Below are 22,997 nucleotides of genomic sequence, written 5' to 3' on the forward strand. Positions count from 1 at the left end.
CACATTGCATACCAGCGTCCTTCTCTTCCTGCTCTCTTCTTGTTCTTGGGAAAGTTTGACTGTTTGTTTTAATTTGGCTCATGGTATGCAAGTCAGCTTGCAGTTTAGCAATTTTGATTTCCTTCTTATGGCCAATATGCTGTTTGCCTTGCTTATGAATTTCTTTTCCCAATTTGTGACTCAGAAGCAACATTTTTTCCTTTCCTGAAGGAAAGTCTACTGCAGCTAGTCTACTGCATCATATACCAGTCTGTGATGAGTAAAACAGGCATAAACATGGAACATTTCCATGAATGTTGTGGTTTATTCTTCCTGACATACCTTTTGTTCATGTTTTATGCCAAACTTTTGAACAGTTTGTTTACTGAAAACGTTAACGAATGGCTCCATTCACATGCAAAACAGAGCATTTCTACCCTCCTACTGTTGTGTAGGCTAGAGGTGGATTCCCTTGTATGGTTGTTACTCAGTCACCAGGTGAAAATTATGCAGTGATTTAGGCAACAATCACATATAATAGCAAAAGTTAATACTTGAAAGACTCAATGAAACAAATAGTTGGCAATAAATCTGTAATCTAAAATGTTCATAAAGTATTTTAGCATTGAGAACCATATTAATGAAGCAACGTATGAATAATGGATGTGTTACTGAAATAAACTGTGTGGAAATCATGGACAAACATATCATTGAAATATATGACGAATTTTATTGCAAATACTTTATTGTTTTTTATTGCAATATATACTTTTATTTTGTATAAAAATACTTTAAATATACTTTATTTTATATAAAATATTTTTATTGTATTTTATTGTAATATTTTATTGCAAACATTGCAAGTCCAGTTTTGGCAAGAGGCACCAATATTGTGATAGAAACATTTTATTTCTATCTTTTTCCAAATGTGCTCAGACAGTTTTTGATATATTTATAAGGGTAATTCACAAATGGAGGTAGAACTTGAAAGTACAACCAAGGTAATGTTTCTTTATACCCTGATGTATTCAGCTTTTTGGGAGCATGATAACCATATTGTCATCCTGTATTTGGAAGTGAACTATAGATGTGAGCTAACACATGAGAAAAGATTTTTATTATATGAATAGCAAGTGATATATATACTCATATCTATATCTATATCTATCTCTATATATATACAAAATGTATTGAATATATAAATATTAGCATTGTTTTGAAAGCTAGCCTTTACAGTCAAGCAGCTGCCTTATAGAATGTGTTGGTAACTGTTCTTCGTAATTAGTATGATATGTTCTGCACTCAGTGCACCAGAGGATCAGATTTTACTGCTGTTTCACAGCCACGTATTTTGTAACAAATGAGGACATGTACTAGGAGATCTCCAGCGTGACATATCAACATATGTCCCATATTCTTTGACACCATGGTAAGCTAGTTTTAGTGTGTGAAGCCTGTTCAAATTAATATCTGAATAGTCATAAAAGATACCTCTGTGCAATAAACGCTGTTGATCTATTGACCGTTGTCTACATATTTGCTTTTTTACAAATCTAATTATTGTTCTGGGATGTATGAAATTGAGTTCTTATTATAATATCAATACGGCTGACTCCAGAATAAATATTGTTGCTAATGAACATTAAATGTTGCATAGTGTTCGTGTTAGAAGAATAATAATAAGATAGAGACCAGAGCGTGCAGTATTATTGCAATATTTTGTTAGGTCTTGTCAGGATTCTTACTTGAAGCAAAATATTCTAACCCCTTCTGTAGAGCTAGCTGTCCTATGGGAATTTAATTTGCTGGACTTACAGATGGATGATGTGATTTCTTTGGGGTAAATGACTTCAGAAGCGGGATTGTAAATAAAATTCATTGTTATCATTCTGCATAATAATATCTGATGGAAAATTCATAATGAATGCTCACGAAAATGTAGATAAGAATATGTGTGATTTGAATTGATGTGAACCATCGTGCTTCTTTCACTTCTTCAAGTTTATTTGACTAAAAGGCTCTAGTGTATAAGAGCTTTTAGGATATTTCCAAGAGGCATCATCCACGTGCATTAAGACCATGAAAGGCCAAACCAATATCTTATGTACTATTTTTATTGTCATTCAAGATGCTAATACTTTATCTAAGAAGGAAAGTGATCCACAGAAATAATTGTGAGCACCACTGCAGACTTTTCTTCCTAGCGTTGTCCTTGTTTTCTGGATATCAAAAACTAGCCTGTTCCCTGCCTGGTCGCATTACTGGGTATCTAGACTCCTACCTGATTACAAATCACGCAAACAAAGTCTTTCAAGTTTTCTTTGAACTCCTTTTGACTTTATCTGTCACTGCATAGTAATCAAAATAGATGAGGAAGGGTGTTTGTTGTGAGTTTATGATTTGTTACAATTCTGGAACCGTCAATATACGCACTGAAGCTCAGAACAGACGTGCCACAGTCACATCAGAGAGGAGAGGAGGGTCGACAATCTGCTGTTTAAAACACTGCATTTGGGAGACTAGATTTTGATTCCTTCATTTGCCACAAATGTCTCAATTTTCTTGGACAAATACATTTATCTGTCCATCTTTTACATTGTCTATAAAAAAGATGGTAACAATACGCTAGTTATGTTTAAAATGTTATCAGTATGTATGAACTGCTATTTCTGGTAACAAGAACTCTTATAAGTACTGGGTCAGATAATGAATAAAAAAAAGAAAAACAGACTTTCGATATTTTTTGGTAAACTTGAAAAAAGGCCTATTTCTCCCAAAGAGTTTTCTTGGCATACAAATATTTCTGATAGAAAAGGAATCAGTTTTGAAGTGGAGCTTGGATGGTCTTTGAGTAGAGTTGTTTTGTCTTATTTAAAAGTGTGGAAGTGAGCTGTGCTCGTTTTACGGAAATGAGCACTTGGGACTAAAACCATTGCAACCTTTTCTGAGCCCCACTGTGCTTCTTTGAGATTTAGTCTCCAAAAGAACACTGCTGTGGGGTGCAGGCACAGTCTTTTGCTCAGTGGGAACTGAAATCCTGAGATTTACACAGCCTGAAGCCCTTTCCCGTCTAACATCACAGGTCCTGTCATCCCTGAACTTCTGTGCTAGGAAATTTATCGAGGAGAAGATTCCCACACTGAGGTCAGTGCTGTTGAGTCATCACCAAACAAAGTCTGGCTGAGAGACTGAATGGGGATCACAGGTAGCCTTTGTAGTGGGATGCTTCAGGTTTCTTTGGCCCTGAGCACAACAGAGAACATCAGTGTGATTCCTTCCAGTTCTTTCTGGTAGAGGTATTTGTCCTGTCTCATTTCTGTTCCTCTGCTCATTTCTGCACCTAAAGCAACACAAGTGGTGGCAGACAGTTTGAGCAGTTTCAGCCTGGCATTTGTGTGGGCTCTTCTTGCCGAGTAAGGGCTGGCTGGGTGATGGTGGTTCAGCTCCGGACTTCTCCTCAGTCAGAGGAATGACAAGGTTTTGGGAAGGAGTGACTTCCAAAGAGGCTTCTTACATGTAGGTTTCATTGTGCACCATGAGAAGGACAGCATGCAGCCCCATGGGGGAGATCTGTCATGTCTGCAGGGCATCACCACCAGCACAGTCATCTGCTTCTCTGCAGTGGCTTTGAACGTAGGAAAGTTCAGTTCCTTTTCCTGCCCTCTTGCTGGATATGTTTACATGCTTCTGCTTTAATGAAAAGTAGGAAAGGAGATAGATGAAGATTTGTAGGGAGTGTTAATACTAATAACTTCCATACGAAGATAAAGCAATGCCAATTCTGCAAGACCTCCAGCTCTTGCTCATGAAGTCTGCAGTGTTTTGCTGATTGCTTTCTGAAGCAGGTGTCAGCAAGGCGTGACTGCATGGGTGATGCAGGCACATTTCAGGTGGCATTGTTGGGCAGATCAACCCTTTTTTTGTCTGTGTGTTGTGTGGAACAACAAATTTGGAACAGTTGTTGTGGCTGGCACTGGTAATTTGCACAGCCGTTGGTGTCAACAGGTCTTTCAGGAGAAGAAAAATTGTATCTTTTGGCAATATAATTTTATCTTAACACAAAATTATGCAAGTTTGATGTTCAGGCTGCTGATACGTAACATTTTATAGAAGGGGCATGGTCATGAATTGAAAAAAAGGCAGTAGTTGAATTCCCTAGCTGAAATCCACATAGGATTTTTAATGCTAACTGCTGTTGCAGAGAGAGGAAATATATCCTTAAAATTAAACTTATATCTCTGGATTGGAAGGACACACAGGAGACTGCATCAGCCGGGTCCCCTCGGCTACCAAGGAGAATGTTAGTAGGCAAAGGCTGGCAGCTCTGTGTCTCCCAGAGAAGGACTGAGGAACAGCCACCCACACTCCTGGGACCTCCACCAGAAATCCTGGGCGGTCAGCTACACCAGCCTCTGCTCTCGGGCTGCTTTCCACACCGAGAAACTCAGAGCTAGCTCTGTAACAACTAATTCCTTACAGCTTTTCTTTTGGTAGCCTTCCATCAGTGTGCAGAGACTCTGTTAGATATTTGTTCCCTCTTTATCTAAACTGAGGTTGGATTCTTGCCCCCAAAGGGCAGTGATGGTGCTTCTCAGACACTGCTCAAAACGACAACGTCGCTGCAAGGAAGTTGTGTGCAAATAGTTTTCCCTTCCTGATTGTTTGTTTGTAGTACAGTAACGAAGCAGTGGAGTTATGTTTAACATAATGAAGTCTCAGAACTGAAATTTGCAATTTGTGTGTCTGTGTTTCTCAGAAAACAAGCTGCTCTTTCCTTCCTGGGATTTTCTATATATCTTTAGTAACAAGCAGTGCAGATTGACTGGTATGATGATACTGTTATGTACTGTACTGATTTTAAGTCTCTGGTTAGATTTTTCTCTACAATACAGAATTTGACTTTTGCTGTATCATTCTTCTAGATCTTATTTTTGAAAGGAGTCCACAAAAATCAGCCCATAAACCCTGCCTGAACCCTGTGCATATGAAACAGGCATAAGGGAAATTCAGAGACACTCAGGAAAACAAGGTGATGATGTGCTTCACAGCCTGGCAGGTGCAGGTCATCCTAGTGCATACAGGGACTTCCCATTCATGCACAGCAGGCTGCCTGAAGCCTAAATCTTGCCCTTAATGGTGTTCTTGTGATTGCCCTTTTTTTTTAATTCAGGGTTTGTATCTAAGAGAAGAGCATGGCTCTGACACGCCTCTGCCTGGTAGTCCAAAGAGACTGCAATAACCTCCAGGAGCTCCTAGCACCTGTCAGTTTTCAGATAATCTGTCTGCTGCTCGGAGACACGCCAGTATCTTGGAATGCAAAGGCCAATTTATTGCTCCTTATCTGCATGTCTTCCTTAAGCAGGTCAGCTCCGAGCTGCCAGCAGGGGCTGAGGCTGGCCCACGCTTCGGCAGCAGGAGGAAGCAAGCCTGCTGCAGCGCACTCGCTGTGGGACCGGCACCACTTGCAGCCCCGCTCCAGTTCTCAGCAGAGCAGTGAGATCCCCAGGGAGCTGTTGTCATCTCCCATCTGGCGACTGCTTTCTGAGCTCCCAGGTCTGTAGGGTGTCTCCTGGCTCTTGACCAGAAGATTTTTATAGGCTAGGGACCGGCTGGATCTCTGTTGGGATCCAGAAGTTCTTTTTTGAGCTACACAGCATCGTGCATCCTGGGCTGCTATCGAAGAGCTTCTGGTTGGGCAGGAGGGACGAGCGAGTAAATAAGAAGCATCTTTATCTCTCTAATCCTTTTGTGGTTTCTGAGAAAAAAAAAAAATGAATAAGAAATAATGAATAGAGTCCAGAAAGAAAATAATAAATAGAAATAAGAAATTAGAAATAGAGACTACAATCAGCTGCCTAGTGACAAAGAAGTTGAATTCCAGTTTGTGTTCCTTGGTATTCCAAGGATGGGTTGTGTATATGGCCAAGTCACTTGCTCTCTATTTCCACATCTCAGTTAAAGATATTGCTCCTTCTGCATTTTGAACTGTGATTCATTTATGTTTGTAAAAAGGCAGTTGGGAATGCTGTTTTTTAAATTCTAAAAAAAAAGAAAAAATTCTAGACAAAATTTTGCTTGTTTTCTGAAGAAAAAAAAAAGAATGTATTATGTATTTACAAACATTCTCCTTGAAAACTTCTTTAAACATAAGAAAGAACTTAGAAGTATACCAATAGAGGTATATCTGTTCTGGAAATAATTTACAGTACTAATCAAGAAAAGTACATATATTTTTAATTCAGTTTAATGTATTTGATACAAACTATAATAACAGATTTGAAAAGGTGGAGTTTTGATGAGATTGATGATAGTTGTTCCTCTGTTATATTTTTTTGTGGAGATGCATTTTGAGTTTGTTTCAGGAGTTGCCCCAACAAGATTGTGAGACAAACCAACTGTCCTGCAATTTGCAAAAATTACCTCGTTATGTAATAATACACTTTTTTTTTTTTTTTTTTTTTTTGGTCCAAATCACACAGGTAGCTTCTTAGGTCAGCTTCAGCATTTGTGCTTATGATGGGAAACTAGTCAGTTAATACATTGCTTTCATTCCAAAGTACTAGTTAATACTCGTCTTCAGGTATGTTCTTTAGAGCTGCTTTGTGGTATTCCCGAGAGAAACCATGTACAGAAAACTGGATCAACAAGTATAAGTTCTCAGGAGACTTTCTTGTGGTTAAAAAAAAAAACACTGCACTTAAAGTTTTTTATTTCATTAAAAAGAGTAATTTGGCCTTCATCCAAGTAGTGAAAAGATATTATTTTTTAGAATGTGAAAGGGTTGCAAAGGGAAGAAAAATAGGCTTGTTTCTAGCAATTTAAATCCAGAGTAAATCTGTTGCCTTAATTGCCATCACATAGAATTTACCCGATTTAATTATCATAATAGTTTGGTTTGTTTGTACTTCAGTCAAAGGTAGATATTTTAATACAGTCACTTCAGTCAAGTGCAGTCACTTTAACACGTACAAACTCATTTGTAAAAGTTGAAATGCTGCATGTAGGTTTCCTGTGAAGAAAGATGGTTACTTCAAGGGTGGTGCTAACGAACCAACTAGTAGGAAAATATCTGCGTGAAAAACTATGCTGCAGATTCTTCTCATAAAGCCGTATGAAGAAGAAACATAGGAAGAAGAAACAGCTTAGCTCTTGAATACCTCCTTTCTGCCAATTGCTGTTGAATGTTGCTGCAGCCTTCCATTTTGAGAAGGCAGTGACACAACACAGAGCTGCTGCCACCTTGCCCTGCCATCACTGTGCTTGAGACCTGGCACACAAGGGTCACCTCCAGAATTGTCACTCCCTGATTTCGCTTCTGACAGCTGAAGTGCCAGAGGTGAGGGTGCTGCTGATCCTGTGAATGCCCATTTACGAAAGTCAGGATGGTGTCAACAGCAATATTTGGTCACAGGTTGGTGCAGTTCCCTTTGGCACCCAGGACTGACTTTAATCTGGGGACCTCAAGACAAGAAGCTCCATCTAATCTTTCTGATTTTCTAAGTTCACTTAGCAGTGAACTTCATTGCAAAGGTTTTTTTCTCTTAGAGTCCTTTTTGATCAGAACTTTTTCAAAACTACTTGTTTCTGATGCATGGAGCAGCCAATAAAAGCATCATCAGGAAGTTTATTAATGTGACTGCAGAAGTGCTCATAGGGGTGGTAGCCTGCACTGAAGAGAGTTTTGAGTGAAGAATAATATGTAGTACATTGAGATTGATATGTGAGCGGTAGGAGGCTCATATCAGAAACATAAAGAAAGTACTTTGTTCTCTTATCCATCACCCATATTTAATCTAGGGAATGTTACTGCTCACTCTGTTCACTCTGTAAGTCAAAACCAGAGATGAAAAAGAAGAACTTTATATGTTCTTCCTGACAACAGTAATGTTAACCTGTGAACAATTTGGGATGTTTGTGTAAAATGTTGTGATATATGTGCATTCCTTCCTTTTTCTTCAATTTTGTCAGCTTGTTCAGAACAAAAGCTGTTGGCTAAACAAAAATATATTATTATTGCATTTGCTGATGCGCTATCAGAAACAAGGCTATATTTTAGTCTACCCTTCCACTGGGAAGAAGTGAAAGAAAACAGCTGAATACATAGAGACAAATAAGCAGCTAAAACAGAAGTTGTGTTTGTAGCCTTATATTGAGAGATCATTTAGATTGCACAATCCAGTTGTGTGTAATTTTTTTTTCATTGTAACTTGATTGTTCAGTTACTTTTTTTTGGGCCTGAGTCATGGTGTTCAATTGGATTGCCATTAGCAGATAGAGCAAATAATAATAAAAGAAAAAAAGTTGCAGCTAGAACAGACATATTCATGTCACAGTGACATCAGTAACTACTTGTGTACAGGGCATCTTGCAGGAAGCACTTAGTGAATTCATCAGTCCTGCTTCATATCGCATTGACTTAATGTACAAGCGTCCTTTATGCACTTCAGGTTTTTCCAAGTGAAATTGGCCAAACAGCCTATCAGAAGAAACTGCAAACATGTCAAATGGCCTATTTAAGAGGGATTGAGTCCCAGTAAATGTGTTAATTATGATAAAGGAAAAAAAGACTATGGTGGGAGGTAAAAGGAGAGCAAGGTGCCACTGAAAAACAATTTTAAACTTGTTGGAATGTTAAGTCAGTAGTCCTTGGAGCAATTGCTGTCTTTTTCAGCTTCTGCAGTCAAATTATTGGAGCTAGTTGTGCATAGCTTGGGGCTGTTTTTTCCTGAAAGTACAAAGAAACCCTCATGTACTGTTTTTATCTACATTGACAGTCTAAAAATTCTCGTTTCATATTGCTCACTCGCAGTGAAGAATAGTGCTGAACACTAGGAGGTCTGCAGTGGAAATAACACTGAAAGTACATAATCTAAGAATACATCAAGACTATAGAACGGCCTTGCAAGAAGCAGCATTCAGAATTTATTATTACAGACACAATTCTGTATATGGTTTTGTAAATTGCGGTTCAGGTTTGGAGGTTAAGAGTCTGTCTTTCTGATAGCACAAGAGAGTGTTAAAAGCGTAGAACTAAAGGAATTTACCTGAATTACCAAACTGAGTTACTGACAGCTCAGTACCTATCTCACTCAGAAAGAACTGCAGAAGCTCCTGAGACATGCTCATGAGAAGTGCTAACTGGTTTGAGATGCTGAGCTAGCCACATAGCGTGGGTTCAGTATTGACTGGATTCTTGGGGGCATCTAAGTACATTCTGCTAGTAGAGATTTACATTGTGAAAGTTGCTAAGTTTCTTCTAAAATCAGTCTTTGTAGCCAATTATAAACACAATTTAATTATATGTCTTACTTTTTTTTTTTTTTTTTTTTTCCTGTGTGATTAAAGTATGCTATTTGGAAAAATGCAGGCACGAATCTCTGAAGAATTTGAATTTGTAACCCTTATAAAACCATTGTCTAATGAATTTCAGAGGTTGGAGAATTAAAAGGAAAAAAAAAAAAAAAAAAAGAACTCTCGCACTCTAGCATCACAATCTTACAATCCGACACCCCAAATGGAAAAAGGGATAGTTTGTATTTGAGGGATCTTTACTGTGTGGCATCTGAAACACTTCACTTCTGTGGAGGGCTTGGGTTAATCACCTGAGAATGATCTCTAGCTGCTGTAAGTAAAGATGTCATTTATAATTATTACTTATCAGTTTCCAGACAAGCAATTCATCATCAAATGCTCATTGAGAAAATCAGCATCTCAAGTATCTTGATCTTTTTTTAATTCGTTTGGTTCAAACAGGATTATGTCACATGTCCTTGTGAGAGATAGCTGTTTATAATCAGCACTGTAGAGTACAGATCCAGTTATATCAGGTTAAAATTAGGCTGTTGTATTATTGTAGCCACTCGTCCAGTGAACTCGAGAAGCTGGGTAACCTGTTCTAGTGACCATATAACCACTCTCCCCCAGTGCAGGACTTTGCATTTGCCATGCTGACAGCTATGGCACGTGCTGTGCAGTTGCTGGCTCTTTTAGTTTCACGTCTGGCAAGAGCTCCTCCTGTGGAAGCCTGTCTGCTGCATTAACAGCATTAAAGACTTTTGTTTTCTTAAAGTTTTCTCATTTGTGTAGGCAGTTCCTGCATGGTAACATCTCAAAGTAGCAAAAATTGGAACATAAGGTACTGAGGAATTATATGATCACTTTGTATAATGTATTTGTCCTTACTACTAGAGAAGAGTCCTGATTACAATTAGTGCCTAATCATTTTGTTCGTTATAAAAAAGAAAATCTAGAATAGATTTTTTCATAGAATCATAGAATATCCTGAGTTGGAAGGGACCCTTAAGGATCATCAAGTCCAACTTCATTTTTTGGAGATACCTTTTTTGTTATTATTATTATTATTATTATTATTATTTGCATCATCTGACTTTTAGCCCTCATTTTGAAATTTTGTAGTTACAAATTGAAATATTTTAAATTGTATTCATTTTTTTTCCATTTTTCACACACGAGCGTGTGTGTAGTGTGATTCCTAGGAAGCATCTTAAGAAAGATGAAAGGCCAAGGAATGACAGGCCACACTATTGCCAATAAAACTTCAAAAGTACACTCATTTGTGAGATTGCAGTGGTTAAGAAATAGCTGGCTAAGCATCCCTTTGACATTTGGCTGTTCCCCGGAAAGGTGACCAGACTCAGAGGACAGGCATTGACCACGGCTCCCAGCGACTAAAGCTGTGTCCAGAAGGTCAGCCTGTTGCCTTCCTTGGGATGAAGGAGGAGGCAATTCCTGAAGTAAGCACTTTTGTGTCTTTCATCTTCTTGCAAGCTGCTATGTGATCTTTCGCATCACTTCAGTTACACTCCTTTATTTATAAACAGCAGAAACACTTCCTAGCTCAGTGTTCTCAGACGTGGGCAGAAGGGGGAAGACTGGCTTTAAAAGTTTATTTATATTCCTACATATTCCAGGAAAATTATTATTTGGAATTTCAATTGGGTTTCTGCTCTCTTAGTTTGTTGTTCTCACTTACATTTATTAATGGAAAGAGGAAGTATTATACTGTTCTTTTCTACTTGATCTAACTGAAAACCAACTTTTTGATGAGTCTCAGTGAGGTCGCTGTCTTGTACAGCTTCATAGATCAATGTCTTCAGTGATTTATATCTTCCCATTGATTCTAGAAAGCTTGCCATTTCCAGACTGCCGGCTGTGTTTTCATCGGTTGTTTTCTATTGGCTGGAGGGCCTACAGCGTTTGATCAAAAGGTTCATCATCAGTGTACTATTTGTTTGATTTATAGAGCAAACAATGCATAGAAATAATGATCAGGCTAGGAGGTCATTTTAGATTTGAAAAGTGAAGTTGGCTTCAAAAAAGCCATGACAGTTTAAACCAGTTTGAGAAGCTTCCACGAGGTGGGACTTGATAGCAGGTCTCTCATTAGTTTCAGTGAGATGGGTCCATAGTGAGCAGCATAATCCTAGTTTCCTTTTAGAAAGATTTGAATATTTAACGTTCTTATTGTCTCTTTGTTGACACAGAGCATTAGAGATGTGGATGAGTCTGTACAATTCTCATCAGGCTGCTGAGCTTGCATCCTCTTAGGGTACAGGCATGTGTCTTAAACTCTTGGTGCTCTGGGGAGACCATGCCGGGCTGTTGCTTGTTTTTTGGTGTCCAGCTTACTTCCAGAGTGTGGTTTTCATCTGTTACCTTTCAAGAGAAGTGAAGCTGCATTGATCAGCAGGACAACACTTACTCTGCCTTTGCAGGACTTCCGACCCAAAGTATTTTGCTGTTCAGCTTGCAAATCCAGCCTGCCTTTCATTGTGCAATGAAAGGGTGCACAACAGAGACACTGTAAAAGATTGCAAATATTGTCTTTGTTCCAGGTAACTCCAGCAGTACAGGAATCTAAGGAAAAAGGAAAAAAAAAAAAAAAGAAAAAAAAAGAAAAAGAAATAAAAAAAAAAAGAAAGCTGTTCCATGCCATTGTTTTCTGCCTTCAGCATGCTCACTCCAGAGCTTTCTGTAAGATTTGATCAACATCATGTAGAAGATGCATATTTCCTCTTGCCCCTCCCTGTCTTCTGCCCCTCCCTGTCTTCCCCTTGCAGGCAGCTGCCTTTGACATTAGTAGGCTTATCACTTTTAAGAGGATTCTGTCATACCAAAAGCCTTTGTTATCCTCCCCCTTACTTGACTTGATTTTAAACACAAATAGTATTTATCCTGCACCTTTTCCAGATAGGATATGTGATATATCGGGGCCTTTTTAGCCCATGAAACACTGAAACTAGTTTATTATTAAATATGTGAGCTGTATTTAAATACTCAAGCAGGGGTACAGTGTGAAGTATTTGCAATTATTCTAGTGCCCATCATAGCAAAGCAGGATGCGTATTCTTGTTTATGCCACTGGTGTGCAAAGTTCACCAGGTTTTGTAATTAGAAGATGAATTGGTTACTTCTTCAGCTGTTTGAATTACATCAGAGGTACCTTTGTCAATGTTTTTCTGAGTTCATTGAAATACTTTATGTGAATGTACTCATCAGGGTAACTTGAAGGGAAAGGTGTTTAATGGCTCTTCTATAGATGCTTGATTGTTGCTATCAGTTAGTAACAATCACACAGAATCACACAGAATTTCTAGGTTGGAAGAGACCTCAAGATCATCGAGTCCAACCTCTGACCTAACACTAGCAGTCCCCACTAAACCATATCCCTAAGCTCTACATCTAAACGTCTTTTAAAGACCTCCAGGGATGGTGACTCCACCACTTCCCTGGGCAGCCTGTTCCAGTGTCTAACAACCCTTTCGGTAAAGAAGTTCTTCCTAACATCCAACCTAAAACTCCCCTGGCTCAACTTAAGCCCATTCCCCCTCGTCCTGTCAGCAGGCACATGGGAGAACAGACCAACCCCCACCTCGCTACAGCCTCCCTTGAGGTACCTATAAAGAGCGATAAGGTCGCCCCTGAGCCTCCTCTTCTCCAGGCTGAACAAGCCCAGCTCCCTCAGCTGCTCCTCGTAGGACTTGTTCTCCAGGCCCCTCACCAGCTTCATCGCCCTTCTCTGGACTCATTCAAGCACCTCCGTGTCCTTCTTGTAGCGAGGGGCAAGAAAAAAACAAACAAACAAACTGTATTTATGGTTCTCATGTGATCAGGATAACACTAATGCTGGAAACCTGATGGAATGGCTCTTTGAAGTCAGTGTTTTGAGGCTTTGTGCCTCCTGGTTTCTGTAAGAGTATTCAGTGATTAAGCCCATAGCTTATAAAATTGATTCTTGATTAAAGTTTTAAAATGGTAATAGTCCATTTCTAAGCTAGCTAATTTTTTAAAAAGGCATTGCTAGAATTGTGATTCACAGTGCTGATTTTTAATTCAGTTATGTTTATGGGTTTTAATTAAGATAATGTTTTGCTGTTAAGTCTTTGAAGAGTAATCAGATATTTGCGCAGTTATTCAAGTTGGACTGTTCTTCATGAAAATACATATTTTTATGTCTAGAGTTTTTGTTGCATGTTTTTGTAGTCTAGATGTTTTGCTTGCTCTATCTCATTCTCTCAACAGAGAACTTGGGCACATAATTAATGGTGTTAGTAGCATTCAAGTGTTCAAATCTAGCATTTTTATAGACATCTTGTAAAACCGAACAGCCGTAAAACAGCAGCAGCTAATAATACCCAGTCTGACTGACTTGTAATAGACTGGGGCACTTCAGAAAATTTTGCTGTCAGGTTGATTCTCTCTAGTTGTCTGTTAGTGTGGGTCTTAAATCAGCATTCAGGTAGTAGCTTGGTTCTCAGCCCATTATTTAGTAATTCAAATATTAGCTCAAGATGAAGAAAGGTGAAATACATCAGACATGAACATATGTTAGCTTTTCGTTAATAAACTGCTTTATATCTCAGTGGCAGAATGTTTCCATTGAAAGAAGATATACTCAATTTTCATTGCAACCTTAAAAGAAGAAAATGCAAGTTACTCTATTTAAAAATGATAAGTTCCAAATTTTAAGTATCTTAAGTGGATGTAGCAGTTCATTTGTGCATACGCTTTTGTAGAACTGGCATAGCAGCATGTTTAATAAACCCTTCATAACTCCATTTATTTAGTTCTGTAAGTTGCAATTTGCTCTGTCTTTTTTTCATTCATATACAAGGGAGATTTGAAGATACTTGCATAGTTAACTTCATTTCCACCTGTGAGTAATGACATTTTAAAAAATCGTTTCAGGAAAAGCTGTCAGAAGACAGTAGGAAATGTAAAGAAGGCATGGAAAAAATTCACACAGTAGTAGATGAAGATTCAAGAAGTGAAAGCAGCAGCACTGAAGAGGAAAAAGAAAAGACAAAATTGCTATTAGAGCGTTTGAAGGCTCTGGAGGTAAGAAATACAACAGTTTCACACATAAAAGCCCACCTTGTCCCCTGCCTCATTCGTTTATTGTCACTGAATCTCCCCTGTAGTATAAATCTAATCTTTCTCAGTTCACCTGTACTCATATTATGGGATATTTCTTTTTTATAATTCATTTACCAGGGATGAATAAGAAACTCAGTCTTAGAATCACTGAAAGGATTTCTCTCTAATGTTGAGCATCATATATCTTTATAAAAGTCTTCATACTTGATTTTAATTCAACTGAGATCATTTAAAGAGAATTTTTTTACTGTTTTTATTTCAATTATTAATATTTTCAGACAAATACAGATGGTTTAACAACTGTCATAAAACCAATGCCGCTTCATTGTAGTTTATTGCTCAGCGTGCTCAAAGACTTGGCTCAAGTCTTTTTACTGCTGGACTGTGGAAAATCTATTTCTTGGTAGACCACAAGGAAAACTGCACTCTTCACATTTTTAGTCCAATGGAAAATCAGGGCATGCAAAGTACTGAATCTTGTGGTACTTATTAATCATAATCTCTATAATTAAAGATGGTTAAAAATTCCTGAAGAAAAAGTTCTAGTTTTGTTAAGCAACCATGAAGAAGGTGCAGGTAGGATTGTAACCACTATATATTTATATATGTATGTTTACATATATGAACTTCCTTTGTTCTCCCTGATAAAAACATGGATTTCAATGTATATAAAACATTAAGACTATGCAGAGTTTAATACAAATTAAAACTAGTAATAAGACATTTTGAATTTACAAAGCATTTGCTTCATTCTCTTCCGTTCAAGCTATGTTGCATTCTGTGTATTTATAAATGAATGCATTGCAGTGACTGTAGCAGCCTTTTACCTACTCTTGGTAAGCAAGGTCTTCATCATTGGGCCTTATACATTTTCAGTTCAAAGTGATGACTCTCTTGCCATCACTTTTTCTCATCACAGTTTCTATTTTTGAGTTATACTCTGATCAAAATAAAACTCTGGATTTTTGTTCTTGAGGACTTTGTTAAAAGTAAAACACGGACAGTTATAACCCTGTTTGGATCTAAATACAGATTCTGAAATCTGAAAGGTACACAAAGTCTCTGTAGTTTTTCTTTAAAATAATGAGCAGTTTGTAAAGTAAACACATTTAATATGGGCCCAGAGAATTTGTGGATGTCCCATCCCTGGAGGTGTTCAAGGTGAGGCTGGATGGGGCATTGGCTAACCTGGTGGGTGGCATCCCTGCCTATGGCAGGGGGTTGGAACTAGATGATCTTTGAGGTCCCTTCCAACCCAAGCCATTCTATGATTCTATGAATATTAATTAACCTTAACTTTGCACAGAAACCAACTGCTCAATAGGAAATTTTTAAGGCCCATAAACCACTGATAAATATACAGTTTACTATCATCCTGCTTTATCTGTCAGTGGAGGATGACTGTATGTTCTTTGTGGTCTTTAATTTTCAAATACGCGTGACTTGTGTTTACTTGGCCAGAATCTTAATCAGTCTGCATGACAGTTTCAGTTCTTTATGTCCTCAGTTAATAGGAAGTTGTTCAGCAATGTCACGGCCTTTATCAGTTGTGGCAAACTGCCCAGATATGTAACATAACATAATGGACAGACAGAATCTAGGCCTGGAAGGTGAGTGAACAGATCCCCTCACTGATGTCAGTGCTGTGCAGTGGCTTGTTAAAAAAGCACTTATTAGTGAATGCCAATACTTCAATAATTAATCTACATAAGTAGTCTAAGTAGCTATCAAAGTTGAAGGATGAACTGTAGGACTATCATTAATTGTAGCCCAAGATAATTAAAACAAAGTGTTGTTAATTGTGTGTTGTTTAATGGCATATATTCTCGCACTTGTTTTTTCTTGTGAAGAATATAAATTGTAATGTCAAAGACTCTATGGTTTATTAATTGAGACATACTTTTTTTTTTTTTAAGTTATATGCAATTAGGAGTTCTAATCCTTTACTATTTGCAAAGCAATTACTCTAAATATTTTATTAGTCTTTATAAAAAGGAACGAAAAATTGCTGTTTGCTAGTTCCTGTGCAGTGGGTGTCAGAATCTTTAATCTTACTTTACATTATTAGATGTTACAGTATGATACACAATTAATAAAATCAACAAGACTAGTAAAATACTTAGTAAAGTTGGTCCTCCATCTGTGCACTGTAGAATCTGAACACTGCATATAAACAGAACTACTGAAAAGAGTGAAAATGTGGGGCCTAACTCATTAAAGCCTCTTACTATAATTTCAGGAATATCAGCACTTTTAAAAATCTATTAATATGTCTTCGTATAATTTATTTATTTTTTTAAATTAGTTTGGGTTTCCTGTCCATGTTACCAGTTTAACCCATGTAGCCTGGTCTGTTAGAGCATTCCATCCTCCCTCCCTCCCTGTCCTACTGCTGGGGTGCACTTCTCCTGAAATGAGGGCCTGTGTGTACGTATGTATATATAAAGGGATACTATAATGTCCATGCGGGGAAAAGTGTGATGAATTGGTGTAATGTTTTTATTATAGAAAGGTTTTTATTCAGTAGTTAAGTTTTTTTCCTGATTAATATGTTCTCTTGACTGGTGATATTCAAAGAAACAAAAAAAAAAATTGGATAAGTCCAAGCTGATTTTCAAGTGAATGAAGAGAAAAAGAGAAAAGCCATCCAGCACAGGAATAAATGGACAGTTCAGCCAGTACATATATAAGATAATAAATTGTTTTTTTTTGTTTGTTTGTTTGTTTCTTTGTTTTTAATACCTACATGGGGAAAAAAAACCTCCTGATCCATGCATGAAATAGTTTTTATCCCATCCTTTGTCAATTACTCCTATTGTAGACATGAGGTGAGTGGTGGTTTTCTTCAGGAAGTTCTGGCAAGGTGAAGAGAACTGCAGTCATCTTGGACTGTCAGATACTGACCAGCAAATTATTGGCTTCAAGTGGAATAAAGGGCTTAGGCTTCATTTTCAGAGAAAAACTTTCTTTAAATGACTTCCTTATCAGTGGAGCTGTATTTAACATTTCTTTTCTTATACTCGGATGCTGTCAAATGTATTGCCAAATAAATGTCTGTAATATGTTTTAGGTTTATTAAATTCTGTTTAACCTAGAAATTTTCTCACCGAACAGTAAAAACCAGTATAATACAGTGTCTTTGTAGTCAGCCCAAGTGAAAGCTATCATATACTTCGATAAGAAATATATATACATATTCCCCAATTGCTCCTTTTACCTGTAATCTTTTTACATTCTTTATCGTTTACAGCAAATTCTATTTCCACTCTACTGACTGATAAATACCATACGTTTCTAATCAAATGAAACAGGTGACAAATAACAAATGGTTCATACAGTCTTGTATTCCGTTTTATGTAGTTGAAATTAATTGTGATTTCCTGGATATCAAAACTACTTTGTGCCTTCAGCATTTTTAGTTGGCTGTTCATGAAATGCCACTTAATTTACTTCAGCAGTTGTTATGATCAAATGCCTTAAAACTCTTACAAAGAAAAAAAAATCCTTGATAACTCTGTGTATTTGGAGTGCTGCAAAAAATGAAATGTTAACGAAGTACAGGGAATAACATCAACTCCTCGGTGGAATTTCATTTTTTAATCTGTTTTCATCAGCAGAAGGATTGCATTCTTTTATGTTTTGTTTTTGAAACCAGTAGCCAGCATGTACAAGAAATATAAATTATTCTGGACATGCATCAACCCCTGTATAATGATTTCAGGTATATATATATATATGAAATTACATTAAAACAATATTATTGCTTTTCCAAAGTCATATGCATGTAAGTTGGGAAATTTTCACAAAGACTTTATTTGACCTCCTGGGGATGATGGGTATTACACAGACTCAAACTGCAAGATTTTATACTATTACTTTCCCTGTGACAGCCTTTTTCCAGCAAGAACAGATTACACAGTCACAGTGCACAGAGGAAAACTTTGGGAATATTCTACATTTGAAAATCATTATCTGTCTCCTGAGACAAGGGCTTCATTATCCAACATGGATACGGGCTCTTTGCCCCAATTTAGCCTTAAATGACAGAGCTACAGGCTGCCCAAGCACCTGCATAATTGCAAGTGACTTAAACTGATATACTGAGTTAGTGTCAGTCTTAATCTAAACATGTCTGTAAAAGCCATAGTTACTTTGATTTAAAAAATTTAATCAGTGATAAATAGTGTGTCAGCTTTGAAGGCTTATTAAAGTCTGTCATTTGCACAGACATTTATGTGGTGACGATAATTCAGCATGAATTAACTATGTCTAACTGTATGAAATGTTTGAGCTCTTCCAGACTTCCTTCTTTGCCATTGCAGTACTGCAACTTTCTTTTCAAAGCAACTTTCTTTTCACAGTATTTGCTTTTGAATTTATTATCGCAAATCAGCCTGAGGGCTCAGTCATCCCCACAGTAAAGTTTTTGCTTATGTTCAGATATAACTTCTGTGTTGCAGTTTGTGCCCATTGCCTCTTGTCTTGTCACTGGGCACCACTGAGAAGAGTCTGGACCCATCGTCTTGACACCCTCCCTCCAGATACTTATACACATTGATCAGATCCCCCCTGAGCCTTTTCTCATCCAGGCTGAGCAGGCCCAGCTCCCTCAGCCTTTCCTCATATGAAAGATGCTCCTTTGCCAGTAAAAAAAAAAAAATTTCTTGATACTGTGTCCTTTCACACAGTCCGTGTCCCCTCAATTCTTCAAAAAGAAAGGGGATTGCGAGTCAAGGTGGGATGAAAACTCAAGAAGGCTGGATTCAGTTCCTGTCTCAGCTCCAGATTTCCTGCATCCTTGTACAGACTATTTTACTTCTACCCTGGTACTACACCTGGAGGCAAGCAAAGAGCTAGAATGGGGCATGCAGTCAAATGCCTTGGGAAGCTGGTTGGTTTCGCCTAGCTTCTTCTGTCTGTACGTACTCTTTTACTTAAAAACATGGAACTGGAAACAACTCCGGCCATAATACCCTGGTTCAGTCTGGTAGGGTAACATTTTACACATGAAACAAAGAGGAAAATGGACAACTTTGGCAGAATTAAGGTTTCAAGTCTGGATGTGTCTATCCAGCCATTACCACATACAAGGAAAATCTAAACTATAGATCCTAGATCCATTCTGCAGGGGGGGAAAAAAAAAAAAAGTGGTTTCAGTGGTTGCCCTGGTTTGCTGACTACCCTTACTTCCTTTCCAGACCTTCTGCAATGGGAACAAATTCTGTTGGCCTCAAAAACTAATGATTGAAGGCTGCTCACAACCTTGCAGCACGGCACCAAATTGCAAGCCACTGGAGTAGCATTAAATTGTAACGTTGAAGTTATCAAATGAAAAGCCTAATTCATGTGTGAAAATCTCATTGCTTGCGGGTGAGTGAGACTCAATGAAAGTTTCAGCAAACTAAGCTGCAGTAGAACCAATATCCGCTAGGGAAGAGTCAAGGAAATACTCTGATTTTAATTATGAAATTCTGCCCTCTTGTCCTTTTGCAGTTCATCATAGAAAGATGTGTTTTGTTTTAATAAATTGAGCTTTTGGGACAAAACTCACTCAGGATAATAAGCTAAATGTTCAAATATATTAGAGGGGTAATTTCCCTTGTATCATCACCATTAAACAAATGAGAAAGTATGTCAAGTATTTCCCATATTATGCTTTTATTACCCTGTAGAAGAAGAGACACATGGTATTAACAAACTGTGAGATGAAAAAGAGATATGAGAAGGTGACTTCATTCCTTTGGGCGTGTTGAGAAGAGAGCCTTATTTTGGCATTGTGTGATTTTTGTTTTGCTTTTACATGGTTTTCCTGTTTTTTCTCATTTTCCATGTACTACAATGTCAATTGTAAAGACAATTAATAATTGTATCATTTTATGTGAAAAGAAACATGCAATATCTAAGTGCATTTAAACTAATTCAGCCAGAGGCCTCTTCTTAGCCCAATGCCTTGACAATCCACATAAATAGATTCAATATGCTGATCACCAAAGGCCAACCTACTTAATCCTAATTATTGGATTATTTTACTTTTAAATCTTCCTTCCTTTTAAATCTCTCCTCGTAGGAGACTTTTATAATTTGTTTTCTGAACTGTGCCTAAGAAGTCTTTTTTTTTTTTTTCTTAATAGATAGCCAGGGATCAGAAGATGAGGCTGGAAAAGTTTTATTTCCAAAGTTACACAAAGGCTGATAATGAATCAGCATTGACTCACATCACTGGTTTCAAATACAGCCCAGTTTATTCCAGCTCTGTGCTGGTAACAGTACTGTCAAACTGCTGTGGCTTCCTAAGAAATGAATACGTTTTTAAATGAAAACCAAACAAGCACTATCATGCGGAACGTATGCTATAATCTGTTGATGCTTGAACTCTTTCATTGTAGATCTTCAGTGGCTCAGTTATTCCTAGTGTTTGAGAAACAAATCCCGTGGCTTCTACCTGTGTCTCATTGCCTTTGTGCTCTAGGATGCGTTCCTCTTTGCCATCTGTCCTTACCCTTTCCTGCTGTAGTCTCTAAATGCACATCTTTGCCACATGCTTGTACCTTCCCTTTTGCCAACGCGGGCCTTCCTGCCCATCGGATCTTCCTCTGTGCTTTCTCCATCCCATCCTACATGCTGCAGATGAATGCATGAAGCTGCGTTCTCCATAGATGGCACACACCCTGAGTTGCTTTCAATGTCAATGCACCTTATCAGTTTGGATGTTAATAGAAATTATATCTTCATACAGAAGGTGAATACTAAGAGAAACCTCTTCTGGGCAGACTAATTGAATTCAGTTAGGAGGTGATGAGTATTTAAGAAAAGAGAATATAGTTCTCACAGACATTTAAAATATTGAGGATCTAAATGGACTTTCTTATTTTCTCACTCCCTTTACAATTTTTTATCTAAGCCAGACAAAGTTCATGGCAATTTCTTTTCTGGCATGCAAAAATCAAGATCTACTGTGGGTATAAATTTACGCACGGAGGTTGAAAATAGCCCACTGGAAGAGCTGTTGAGATTTGCTCTTTCTTGTTGCTGTAACCATTTGATGGTATCATTAGAGAGAGACTGCTGATCCTCTGTTCCACCAAAACAGCTCCATCTCCTGAGCTAGGATAGAGGCTTCAGATAAATAAGTCTGCATGGTAAGTCATTGCATCCATGACTGGTGGGGGAGGTCGTGCATATCTGAGTTTTTCTGACTATCCAGTTGAATGAGAGCTTAAAGTACTTAGTTTCTAAAATCAACCATGGTGCCTCCTGGGAATTTTAGTCCAAATGACAGATGGTATTGTTTTCATTTCTAGTAAAGCCTAGAAAAAAAATAGGGAAGAAGAAAAAAAAATATTCAATTGCATCTCCCACAAAGCAACACAGCAGTGGTTCAGAAGTTAAATGTTTTGGGTTTGGTCAAAACATGCAGGGCTTCTGAATTTTTGGCATGTGGTGAAAAGGTAAAAGCTTTCAGATTGATTCTCTGCTTTCTGCTATGAGATTCCCGTGTAGCAGTAATCTTTCAAGATGTGCTATTTCCTTGATCCACAGAATATGTGCTGATTAGCATTTCTGTTCTATGAAGTTTTAAAACTGCATTTAATTCTGTGTCATACACCATCACAAGCAATTTTGGTGCATATCAGAATTTTTCTTCATTAGCCTGCTTATGGAAGGAATTTAAGTTTTAGTAAAGGTTAGTAGCTTTCTAAACTAGAGTCAGATATTTCAGATATGTTCTTATCACACACATCAGTTTTATCTGAGTGAGGTACAAAGCACCTCTACCTGAGAGAGGTAGAAAGGCAGAGTAAATAACTTAGGTTATTCCTGATTTGTACCTTCTCAGAATAGATTAACAAAAAATGTCATTTTCCATGATAGTAAATCCAACATCTTCCATGTGGAAGAAACATCTCTTCTGTACAATTTTTAATTTACATTCATATTTGGGTCAGCATACTGTTTAGAAATGTATTTAGTTTACCTGTACTGTTCATTTTCTGCCCAAATTATGGTGTGTGCACACTTGAAAATTACAGTAATACTTTAGGATACCTAGGATGTTATATTGAGCTCTAGAACTTTTACAAAAAATAGTGAGAACAGAGATAAACATTTAGATGTTGGCTTTAGCACAGCTAATTGTAATTGCTTGTATTTATTGTAAGGGCAGATTTTTCTGTGATATTCCAATTTTTTACAATGGCTTTTTTCTTTATAATTCTTTTTCTGTGGTACTTACTTGGCTGAACCACTCTGTAAGAAGTTCAAAATACTGAATATAGCAACAAGAATAATGATTTGGTGCCAGAAGGTCTGAGAAATAGGTCTAGGTAGTGGAGAAAAGGTAAGTTACAGAAGTGAAGGAAAATCATCGTGGTTTTATTAAACCTGTCAAATTTCCTCTATTGAAATAAATGTTAACCATGTTCTGCAGAGTCCTTGCTAGGTTGCACCGAAGGAATCTGATATTTTGGTCTGACTTTTATAATTTAAATAAGGGTAGTTTTTCAGTGCCCTTTTCTCCATTTGTAGTGCCTTCTTGCACGTAATCAGTAGATAATGCGACTTACCTTTTATAGCAATCAGGCATGTGATACAATTGAAAATTCACTCTCCTCTCTGAGTGA

The 22,997-nt window shown here is 37.6% G+C and overlaps 1 protein-coding gene across 8 annotated transcripts in view; it reads left to right on the forward strand.

The window, feature by feature from the left end:
• The window catches only part of NCKAP5 (NCK associated protein 5), a 431,207-nt gene that overhangs the window by 296,137 nt on the left and 112,073 nt on the right, over positions 1–22,997 (forward strand). For all 8 annotated transcript variants that reach the window (XM_032189919.1, XM_032189920.1, XM_032189918.1 and 5 more), the window contains exon 7: positions 14,188–14,337. In XM_032189919.1, the coding sequence (XP_032045810.1) occupies positions 14,188–14,337 (150 nt within the window). The remainder of the gene's footprint in view (positions 1–14,187; positions 14,338–22,997) is intronic.

This window comes from Aythya fuligula, chromosome 6, assembly GCF_009819795.1.
Source record: "Aythya fuligula isolate bAytFul2 chromosome 6, bAytFul2.pri, whole genome shotgun sequence".
Lineage (NCBI taxonomy): Eukaryota > Metazoa > Chordata > Aves > Anseriformes > Anatidae > Aythya > Aythya fuligula.